Below are 11,315 nucleotides of genomic sequence, written 5' to 3'. Positions count from 1 at the left end.
GGCCGTGGCGGCGGCGGGTCCCGGTGCGGCGGGGCCATGGATCTGCACATCCTGGAGCACCGGGTGCGGGTGCTGAGCCTGGCCCGCCGCGGGCTCTGGCTCTACACGCACCCGCTGCTCAAGCTGCTCTTCCTGCCCCAGCGCTGCAGGTACCGACCTTCCTCCCCGCCTCACTCCTCCTCCTCCGGTGCCCGGCCCCGGGGTTGGCAGCGCCGGTTTCTTCTTCAGGTGCAAGTTCTTCAGCCTGACGGAGACCCCCGAGGACTACACCATCATGCTGGACGAGGAGGGCTTCAAAGGTACCGCGCAGTGTCCCCGCCGGGCCGGGCTGGCACCGCTGACACGAGCTGTGCCTGTTCTCAGCCCACCCCAGCGCAGCAACGCTCCGGTCCTGAGCCACAAGGAGCGAGTCCCGGCTGGTAAAGCGGCTCCCTGGGAGCGTGCCCGTCCCCGGGGCTCTTGGCCACGGAGCTCCCATCCCCTTGGCGCCTGCGCTGGGGCTGTCCCAGCCTGCCCGGCCACGGCCCAGGCAGAGCTGCGGTGCTCCGGGGCCGATTCTGCACCCACCGGGGCTGGCAGGGGGGAGCCCTCCCGGGGGTGCTGCCGGGCAGCAGGGGCCGGGTTTCGGGGTGTCCTACGGGGGGGTTGGAGCCACCCCGGCCCCGCCGCCCTCTCGGGATGTGTCATTTGGTGACGTCCCCACGCGGGTGACCCAGCGCGTGTTCACCCTCAGCACCGCGGGTACCGGCCCGACGGGCTGCGCCGTGCCGGAGGGGCCGGGTCCCGCCCGGCCGTCCCACGCCCAAACCTTCCTGCCGGGGCCGGAGCCGGGACCGGGTCCGGCCGCAGCTCATCCCCGGGGCTGTGCCGCAGGGAGCAGGGGGCAGCGCTGCGGCCGGATCCAGCTCCCACCTCCTTGCCCACGGCAGGGGCCGCGGGGCCGGGCTCTTGCCCCCCCTCCTCGAGCCCTTCCCCACGAATTGTTTCATTTCGGGGCCTGTGCGCAACCGTTCCCCATCCCGAGGGGAGGGCGGGAAGTGCCGAACAATGGCTCCCGAGCCGGTGGCCCTGCGGCTCCGTCTGTGTCCCCCGGGCCTTGGGGGTGCCAGTGCCCCCCCACAGGGGAGCTGCGCCCCTTTATCCCCAAGGTGGCACCGCGGGGGGGGTGACGCGAGGAGCGGGGTGCCCCCCCCCCGCCCAGGGTGGTGTTGGAAAGCGATTTAGCGGCCGGCGCTGGGACAGGTCCCCACGGCCCCGCGTGTCCCCCCCGCGGCCCCCGCGCGGAGCCCTGGGCCGGAGCCGAGGTTGTTCTGGCGCTTCCTGCGCAGGAACAGGCGCTGGGAACACCCGCCGAGGACCTGGATCCGGCCCCGCTCCCGCCCTGCCCCAGCCACGGAGCGGGAACAGGGTGCGGAGCCTGCCCCATGATGGGGACCCCCCCCTCGGGGTGACCTCCCCATCAGCACTGGTGCGATGAGTTTGTCTTCAAGGGGGGCTGGGGCCCCAGCGGGCTCCCATGTGTCCCATGGGTGGGGGGAGAGGTTTGGAGACCCCTTGGGTGGCCACCCCCCCCCATGTGCTGGGAGTGCTGTGGGGTGCGGAAATGGTGCCCAGGGATGGGTCCTGGGGCACCCCAGCAGTGCCAGGTCCCGTCCTGGGCAGGGGGTGGGCACAGTGGTGGTGGGCGGACACAACCCCTGCCCTTGTCCCCTCTGGTGCCCTGTGTCCTGCTATGGTGCTGGGGACTGCTGGGGGCAGGGGGTGAGCCAGGCATCCCCAGGGTAATGCTGGTTTTGGGGTGCACTGCACCCTAACACCCCCTTGCACACAGCCTGGGGTGCTGCTGCGGGGAGGAGAGATGGGGCCTGAAGCTCGGATGTCATAGGCCTGGTCTGCGATCTTGGCTCGTGGTGCTGGTTCTTCTCATGGATGGGGCTGGTCTGTGCCCCCCAACCAGCACCTCCAGCCCCACGCCTGGGTCTGATCCTGCCCTGGCCCCCCTGGCCAGCTCGTCACCCCCTGAGGAGCACTGTGAGGTGTCCTGGGCAGGGTGTGCAGGATGGGACGTGCTGTGGCCACAGTGTCCCCGTCCCCCCGCAGAGCTGCCGCCCTCCGAGTTCATGCAGGTGGCGGACTCGACGTGGCTGGTGCTCAGCGTGGTGTCCAACGGGCGCGAGCCCCCCGGCTGCCAGGCCACCGGCGTCACCAAGATCGCGCGCTCGGTCATCGCGCCGCTGGCCGAGCACCACGTCTCCGTGCTGATGCTCTCCACCTACCAGACCGACTTCATCCTGGTGAGCGCTGTGCGAGGATGGAGGGGGCTGGTCCATGGGGGTGCTGGGTGAGGACCCCTCTGGCCCCAGCTGGTGCTAGTGGTGATGCTGGGCCTGATCCTGCCCCCCTGGACAGGTCCGGGAGCGGGACCTGCCGGTGGTGATCCACACACTGGCTGGGGAGTTCGACATCTACAAGGAGGAGAGCGGCGAATGCGTCCCTGTCACCTGTGAGGATGTGAGCAATGGGTTCCTGAAGCCCAAGCCGGGTGAGTGACACCAGATCCATGTACCCCAGGGCCACCCGGTCCCCTCAGAGGTGCTCCAGCTCCCACCAGTGGTACCCACGTCACAGCATCCCAGCCTGGTTTGGGTTGAAGGGACCTTAAAGCTCCTCCAGCTCCAACCCCTGCCACGGGCAGGGACCCCTTCCACTGGAGCAGCTTGCTCCAAGCCCCTGTGTCCAACCTGGCCTTGAGCACTGCCAGGGATGGGGCAGCCACAGCTTCTCTGGGCACCCTGTGCCAGCGCCTCAGCACCCTCACAGGGAAGAGCTTCTGCCTAAGAGCTCAGCTCAGTCTCCTCTCTGGCAGGTTCAAGCCATTCCCCTTGGCCTGTCCCTACAGGCCCTTGTCCCAAGCCCCTCTCCAGCTTTCCTGCAGCCCCTTTAGGCACTGGAGCTGCTCTCAGGTCCCCCTCCCGTGCCCCGAGGGATGCGGGGCTGTGGCTGCGGTGGCCACGCGGTGGCACTGCGCGCCTGTCCCCGACCTGACAGGTGCCTCTTCGCCCCACAGCTGCCAGCCCCACGCTGCACCCGGTGCAGAGCCCCCACACCCGCTTCTGCATCCTGACCGTGGCCCCCGACACGCTGCCCGCCATCGCCACCATGCTCATTGACGTCCTCTTCTACTCCCACAGGTGGGTCCTGGCAGTGGGGATGCGGTGGGTGCTCCTCGCCCAGTGCCATCCATCCCTCCATCCATCCATCCAATCATCCTTGTGCCACCTGAGCTGCAGTGACAAGTGTCCCCTTCCCCTTGCTCCCAGTGGCTTTTCAAGCTCTGGGTGTGTTTTGCAACCTGGTTTTGCCCTCCTGACCCCCATGTGGCTGCTGTGGGTCCCACTGCTACCATGGGAGGTGGGAGCCCCAGGGCAACGTAACGACAAGCCCCCCCCTGCAGCAGAGCAGGAAAGATGGGTTGTGAAACTGGTGGTGATGGTGCTGTGGCAAGGGGATGCTCCTGGCCATGTCCCCTGGGATGAGGCCCTTCCTGTGGGACCCTGCTGCTTCAGAGCCACTGCAGCACTGTGGGAATGCCCTAAGCCCTGGTGTCACCCCTGTCCCCAACCCTGCCCCTGTGCAAGCAGCAGACCCTGGGGTATCACTGGCTCTCCCTGCTCCCCAGTCCCAGCTCACCCAACGCGATGCCCTGTGCCACCACCGAGCCCTTTCCACCCCATTTTGGGGATCGTGACCCCTTTCCTGCCCTGCAGCCCCCCGTGGGAGGCCGGCGCCGGCAGCCAGGACCTCGACTCCATCACCTTCTTCGCCTTCTCCCTCATCGATGGCTACATCTCCATCGTGATGGACGCCGAAACCCAGAAGCGGTGGGTGCTGTCCCTGGGGGTGTCCGTCCCTCTTCCCCCCCCCGGGGGGGCTGAGTGAACCCCAGGAAAGGGGGGGTTCACTCCGCACCCCCCTCCCTTAGGTTCCCCAGTGACCTGCTGCTGACCAGCTCGACGGGGGAGCTGTGGCGGATGGTGCGGATCGGGGGGCAGCCGCTCGGCTTTGGTGAGACGCGTCCCCATCCTCCCTGACCTGCTCTTGGGGTGACGCTCCCCTTGTGCATCCCCGCGGCACCAAGGCCACCGCTCTATGGGGGCCCCTTTCCTGCCCAGATGAGTGCGGCATCGTGGCGCAGATCGCGGAGCCGCTGGCCGCTGCTGACATCTCCGCGTACTACATCAGCACCTTCAACTTCGATCACGCCTTGGTGAGCCCCTGACCCCCCTCCCCGGGGATCCACCGCCCTGGGGGTGTCCCCATGGGGCTGACATCCCCGTTCCCCCCCCGGCAGGTCCCTGAGGAGGGCATTGCCGAGGTCATCCAGCTGCTGCAGCAGCGCCAGGACAGCAGCAGATAGTGGCCGGTTGTCCCCATGCCGGGTGGCCCAGTGTGGTGGCACGGGGGGGTGCCCCTGCCCCTCCTCACCCCCACCGCATCCCTTAGTTTTAATGTTAAGGCTCCCCATGGTGTGGGGCAGAGGCGGGGGCAGCATCGCTCCCTGCCTGCTGGGGATGTGGGGACCTGGTGGCCTCATGGCAACGGGACAGTGGTCCTGCTGTGCCATCCCATGCCTCCATCCCTGCTGGGGGGCTCAGGAGGAGAATGGATGCCCCCAGGGACCTGCTGGAGGAGGGGACATGGAGGGGATGTGCCGCAGAGCAGTGATGGGGGTGACAGCCCAGGATGTGTCCCCCTGCCCCATGTGTGCCCCTGTGGGTGGTCCCCTGGGGTGGGAAGTGGCCCTGATGCTCTGGGGCACCCCTGGACCAGCCCCATCTTGGTGAAAAGCCTCCCCAGAGCTGGGCTTCCCCCTGGCACCCCAAAACTCCCCATGGTGGGGCCTGGTGTCCCCTCCCCGGTGGCTGTCGCCTGTCCTGGTGACCCCAGCTCTGCCAAGCTGCATTTCCACGGGGTTTATTGATGAGTCAATAAAAGCTGTTATTTTTATTGCCATGTACCTGGGGGTGGCACTGGATGGGATGGGAACGGAGGTGACAGGGGGGACACCCCTGTGTGCCCAGTGATGGGGTCAGCTCCAATGCCCTCTGCTTTGGGTGCTGGAAACCTCTTTGAGAGCAGCTCAGTGGGGCTGGGGGTGACCCCAGCTCTGCTCCCATCCTGTCCCCACTGCCCCAGGCACCAGCAGGGTCCCGGCCGTGTCCTCCCCACGTCAGCTCCCGCCGGGTTCCTGCGGTGGCTTCAGGCTCCTCTTTCCTGTCTCGTCCCCTGTCATGGGACGCCGGTGACGTGCCCAGCGATGAGGAAACTGCCCCAGCCCATGCGGTCACCGGCGCTGTTCCTGTCCCTGATGGGGCTGCGCAGGCCCCGCCACCCGCCTGCCCCGGGGGTTCACAGCCATGGGGTCCCGTGTGGAGCCCTGGGGAGAGAAGGGTGGGTGTGAACTGCGCTGCTCTGCCTGCGGGGTCCTGCCACAGCACCGCGCACACTGGAGGGTCCACAGGGACGGGGAGGGAGGGAGGGAGGGATGGATGGAGGGATGGATGGAAGGATGGATGGATGGAAGGATGGATGGATGGAAGGATGGATGGATGGATGGATGGATGGATGGATGGATGGATGGATGGAAGGATGCATGGATGGATGGATGGATGCATGGATGGATGGATGGAAGGATGCATGGATGGATGGATGGATGCATGGATGGATGGATGCATGGATAGATGGATGCATGGAGGGATGGATGGATGGAGGGATGGATGGATGCATGCATGCATGGAAGGATGGATGGATTGATGGATGGACGGATGGATGGATGGATGGATGGATGGATGGAAGGAAGGACAGATGGATGCATGGACAAGTGGATAGATGGATGGATGGACACACACAGATTGGTGGATAGATGGATGGATGGATGGATGAGTGGATGCACAGATGCATGGGCAGTTGATTCATTGTATGGGTGACAGGTAGATGGATAGACAGGTTGATGGAGAGGTGGACAGGTGGTGGACATGCAGACGGATGTGTGGATGGATAGGTGGAAATACGGACAGATGGTAAATGGACTGCCTAGACAGACAGATGGACAAACTCCTATGCAGAGAGAAGGATGCTCTCCTGGCTCCTGGCCCCCCAGACCCAGCCCAGCACCGCCTCTGCTGCAGGACACACGGAGGAGGAGGAGGCAGGTCCTGCCCTGGGGACTCCTCAGCTTGCGGATGCCTGGGGGGGGCGGGAAATTTGGGGAAAAGAGAGCACTTCTTCCCCTGGGGGTGAGTCACGGGCGCGCTTCCGCCCGGAGCAGACGTTATCACTGGGCTGTCCCCTCCGTGCCACCACCAAACCCGCCCAGGGTGGAAGTTTGGCACAGGGAAGCTCCCTCTCCTCACACGGGCAACTTGGTGGCACCAAAGCGAGCCCAGCACATCCCAAAGGGTTGATCCCATGCACCCACTTCATGGAGCGGGCAAAGCCGGCTTCATCCGCTGGGAAAGGGGAGCTGGGGCGGGGGTAAGGGGACTGTTTGCAGTGGGTGCTGCCATGGGGCTGGTGCTGAGCAAGCTGGGCTCTCCCATGGTGGTTGCATAAGGCTGACGCAGCAGTGAGGGCAGCGCTGCCAGCACCACGCTTCCGCTGCCCTTGGGCAACACCCGCCGCCTGTGGTTCCTCCCCGTGGGCACCCATGGGTGCTGCTGGGCAGAGGGGCTGAGCCAGGCTCCATCAGTGCCTGAAGTCATCACCTACAGGGATGGGTTGTTGGGAGCAGATGGGTGGAGGGATGGAGCATCCTCTGGAGCATCACTGAGTGCCATGGCCATGCTGCGATGCTCATCCTTCTCCTCCCATTTGGGTCCCCAGTAGGCTTTTGGCACAGGGATTGGCTTGTCCCTGCAGCAGGACCAGGGACTTTGGTATAGGGGACAGATGCATGTGCCTAGCACGTGCTGTTTGTGCCTCCAGGCCTGATGCCAGGGTGATAGGCTCACGGGGCTGAGCTCTCCTCATGGCACAGGGCAGTCCCTGGGCATCCCAGGATGCTACAGACTTCCCAGGCTTCCACCTCCCTCCTTATCCAGATAGGTTTTTAGCTCCCATGGCTGGAGCCAGTATGGGAAGCCCCCTGTGATGGGACATGCCTGTCCCCACATGGTGGCACCCCTGTCCCTGGGTGCCAGCCCCATCTCTGCCACGCTCTTTTGCATTGGGGTTTTGGGGCAGCTGAGGATGTTTTCGGTTCAACCACCCCATCGGGTGCCGCGCAGTGAAACCAGAGTGACTCAAAGCATCCCTTCTCCAGGAAGCCGGCTCCTGGGATTCCGGGATGAGCAGTGGGACCCACACGGACTCCCTCGAGGAACTGAATCGAAGAACGAGCCCGTTGGCCGGGCAGCATCATTTCCTCCTGCCGGGCTCAGCCCCGCTCATTGGCCCCGGGGCACGGCCTCGCTCCCCGCTGCCTTCCCCGCTGGGGCCGGGTGCCCCGGTCGGAGGTGGGGGCAATGGGCGCTCTTTAAAAGGCGAAGTTCCCCATCGGCAGCAGTGAAGGAAGTGAACTCGCGCCGAAACACCCTGCCCCGGCCATGCGGAGCGACGGGCGGCCCTGGGGCGTGCTGGCAGGTACGTGGCTGCTGCCGGCCCTCGGCTGCCCGCAGGGCTCAGGGGGGGGCTCCGGCAGTTGAGCGGGGGCTGCTGGTGTCACCCAGGCTGTGCCCTCCCTGTGCCGCTGCGGTGTCACCTCCCCAGGGTGCTGGCAGGGGACGGGTGCATCCCACCCCACGTGGGAGCATGGGGATGAGCATCCCATGGGGGTCCCTTTGTGCCCGGGGAACGGGGTGGGCAGGAGGGGACATGGTTTGGGGTCAGTGTGGGGACTGACGGCAGAGTCAGTTGGTTGCTGGCACAGACCCTGCAGCCCACACAAGCCCTTCAGCCCCCCCAGTGCAGCAGAGCTGGGTGCTGGGTGCTGGTCCAGCACCGCATCTGAGGCCACCGCCGGCACAGAGCCATGGGTGACAGTGGGGTCGGGACAGCATCCAGCTGGAGCCACGGGGCCGGATCCAGGGGTGTCACCGCTGTCTCCACCTTCATGGTGGCCCATGGTGACAGGCAGCTGCTGGGGTAACCGCTGTGGCTGCTCAGTGGCATCTTCATCACCCTTGTCCTCATCTTTCTGCTCCCTGCTGGGTCTCCGGCAGGCTTTTGGCACAGGGGCTTTTCCCTGCGGCAGGACTGGGGGCTGTGGCACAGGGAATGGTTGCATGTGCCTGCCACAAGCTGTTCTTGCTTCCAGACCTGATGCTGAGGTGATGGGCGCACAGGGCTGAGCTCTCCCTGCAGCACAGGGACCAGTGAGCTTGTGCCTTTCCGACACGGAGAAGGGGCTGCCCCCCTGCTCCCAGCGATGCCCCAGTGTCCCCTCCTGACCCTTCTTTTCCTCCCCAGTTGTCACCAAAGGGCTCTTCATCCTCTGGGCGGTGCCAGGCCAGGGGGGGCGGCCCCTGCAGCCCCCGACCCTGCAGCAGATCCAGGCGCTGGTGAGGCACATGGCAGAGGATGCACAGGAGCTCTTCACCTTCTACGTGAGTCCCCGTCCCCAGGGTGCGGGGCCGCTCCTGTCCCCTCCACGGGGGGACACACAGCGCTGGGGGGGGGGTCCCTGTGCTGCTCCCATCCCACACCCCTGACCTCTCCCTCCCACCCCGGGCAGGAGGAGGACCAGCGCCTGGCCTTCCACCACCTCTGCCGCACCAACCACCCTCCCGAGTGGCTGCGGGGCCCGGTGCTGGGGCCCGGAGGGCTGCGGGGGCTGCGGGGGACCATGGCCCGCATGGCCCAGGCGCTGCAGGACATCACCCGGCAGCAGCGCGACCTCAACCTGCCCGGCGCCGAAATCCTGCGCCGCTTGGCCAGCACCCACCTGAAGGTGCGAGGGCTCCTCAACAACCTGGAGGGGCTCTTTGGGGGGCCCCAGCCCGGCCCCCGGCCCGCGCCCGGCCCCACGGCACCCACCAGGGTGTTCCGGCAGAAGGTGGAGGGGTGCCGGCTCCTCTGGAGCTACGCGCGGTTCATGGCCAAGCTCAGCGCCCAGCTGGAGGCTCGGATCCGAGCCCGAGCGCGCCGGGACAAGCGGAGATCACACCGGGGCTCGCAGCAGCCTGCACGCTCCTAGCGTGGCCACTGGAGGTGTCCGTGTGTCATCATCTCCATCATCTCCATCATCTCCATCATCTCCATCATCTCCATCATCTCCATCATCTCCATCATCTCCATCATCTCCATCATCTCCATCGTCTCCATCACCTCCATCATCTCCATTTTACCTGTTCCTTTCCCTGCGATGGACACTCGCCGGCTGGCCGGGATGCGCCATGGGGACCCTCTAAGCTCGCAGGGTTAAGGACACCAGCGTGCCCGGAGCAGCTCCCATCACCTCAGCTTGCCATGAGGACCAAGCTGTCCCCGTGCCACCGCTCGCCCGGCTGCAGGACAGCCCCGCTCTTCTCCCAGCAGCTCCCCCATCTCCTGCCCCACATTGCGGTGCCGTGGGGAGCTGCACGCTCCGGTGTCCCCGGTGCCACCGCTGCGGGATGGAGCTGGCCCTTGTCACTGAGCTCTGCCGGAGTTTCCAGTGATTCAGTGGGTCTGGTGACCCGGCCTGACTAAGAGCCAGCACCCGCCTGTGCCGGGGCTGCCAGCCCCTGATTGCATCTTGGAGTGGGATCCTATGAGCTCCACATCCCTGGGAGCTTGGTGTCCCTGTGTGTTCCATGTGTCTGCAAGCTCCATGTCCCTGTGTGCTCAGTGCCTCTGCATACTCCATGTCTCTGCAAGCTCCGTGTCCTTGTGTGCTTGGTGTCCCATTGAGCTCTGTGTCTCCACAAGCTCAATGCACCGTGGTCACCCCTGTGCCCATCCCTGTGCTCTCAGTGTCCCCCTGCGCTTGGTGTCCCTGCACTTGTCCCTGTGTGGTGCCTCTGTGCTCACTTGCACAATCGGTGTCCCCTTGCTTCGGGTGTCCCCGTGCTCTGGGTGTCCCCGTGCTCTGGGTGTCCCCGTGCTCTGGGTGTCCCTGTGCTCTCAGCATCCCCATGTCCTGGGAGAAGCCAGGCTCATCCCTCTCTGCTCAGTGCCCCCGTACCCTCAGTGTCCCCAGGCCCCTGAGGCTGTGCCAGGCAGGGGCTGGGCTCCAGCCACCACACTGTGACACTGGGTGGTGGCACCCCCCCCATTAATTTATACCGTATTATTTGTGTGTTATTGTATTTATTGACTCCTGGTGTTAATTTAATGTGTCCCCACAGTGGGAAGAGGTATTTAAGGACATGCTTTTAATATATAGATATCTATTTTTGTGATAACTCTTATTTTGTATCAACTCTGAATGTGATGAGGGTTTATTTATGGATTTCACTATATTTTGGTACTGTGAGAAGGGCAGAGCCCGGGTCTGTGCAATGGCACAGGAAATAAAGCGCTGACGTCGGCCCATGGGCCCTGTGTCCCGGTGTCCTTGTGTCCTGGTGTCTGTGGGCAGAGAGGGGCTGTATTCCGGTGTTCTTGCCAGGCACAGGGTGCAGCATGAGCTGGGACCTGGCCTGGCACATGGTGTGGTGTGGTATGGGATGCAACACACTATGGGATGTGGCACTCGGTGGGATGCAGCATGTGATGGCATGGGGCACAAGATGGGATGCAGCACACAATGGGATGTGGCACACGATGGGATGTGGTACCTGGTGGGATGCAGCACACGATGACATGCGGCACATGATGGGATGCAGCACACGACTGGGTGCAGCACACAATGGGATGTGGCACATGATGGGATGTGGTACCTGCTAGGATGCAGCACACGATGACGTGCAGCACATGATGGGATTCAGCACACAATGGGATGTGGTACCTCTTGGGATGCAGCAGATGATGACATGGGCACACGATTGGGTGCAGCACAAAATGGGATGTGGCACACGATGGGATGTGGTACCACCTCGTGGGATGCAGCATGCGATGACATGGGCACACGACTGGGTGCAGCACTTAGTGGGATGTGGCACATGATAGGATGCGGTACCTGGTGGGATGCTGCATGCGATAACATGCGGCACACGATAGGATGCAGCACATGGCATGGCGCAGTGTGGCACATGGTGCAGTGGGGCACATGGCATGTAACGTGGCAAAGCACCACATCTCATGGCATGGATCGGCAACCCCAGGAAAGTGCCATGTGGCAATGGGGCACAACCCATGTGCCACATGTCACCCAGCCCTGTGTGCAAGCGACCCAG

The 11,315-nt window shown here is 64.6% G+C and overlaps 2 protein-coding genes across 3 annotated transcripts; both read left to right on the top strand.

Annotated features, from left to right (window-relative positions):
- Positions 1-36: 36 nt before the first annotated feature.
- CASTOR1 (cytosolic arginine sensor for mTORC1 subunit 1) lies at positions 37-4,417 on the top strand (the record flags this gene model as incomplete). Of its 2 annotated transcripts, none has more annotated exons than XM_080628603.1 (9): positions 37-149; positions 229-299; positions 2,101-2,294; positions 2,410-2,542; positions 3,068-3,191; positions 3,768-3,881; positions 3,983-4,065; positions 4,173-4,264; positions 4,352-4,417. In XM_080628603.1, 9 exons carry the CDS (start codon positions 37-39, stop codon positions 4,415-4,417), a joined length of 990 nt encoding a protein of 329 aa, XP_080484729.1. The 2 variants fall into 2 exon arrangements, with proteins under 2 accessions (XP_080484729.1, XP_080484728.1); XM_080628602.1 differs by having other exon boundaries at positions 4,173-4,267.
- A 3,187-nt stretch (positions 4,418-7,604) lies between these two features.
- LOC308226675 (uncharacterized protein) lies at positions 7,605-9,193 on the top strand (the record flags this gene model as incomplete). Its single annotated transcript, XM_080628604.1, has 3 exons — positions 7,605-7,641; positions 8,467-8,603; positions 8,732-9,193. The coding sequence occupies 3 exons, from the start codon at positions 7,605-7,607 to the stop codon at positions 9,191-9,193; spliced, it is 636 nt and encodes a 211-aa protein (XP_080484730.1).
- Positions 9,194-11,315: the final 2,122 nt, after the last annotated feature.

This window comes from Psittacula echo, assembly GCF_963264785.1.
Source record: "Psittacula echo genome assembly, chromosome: 13".
NCBI lineage: Eukaryota > Metazoa > Chordata > Aves > Psittaciformes > Psittacidae > Psittacula > Psittacula echo.
The sequence above is the reverse complement of the archived record's forward strand: the minus strand, read 5'-3'. Positions and strand labels throughout refer to the sequence as shown.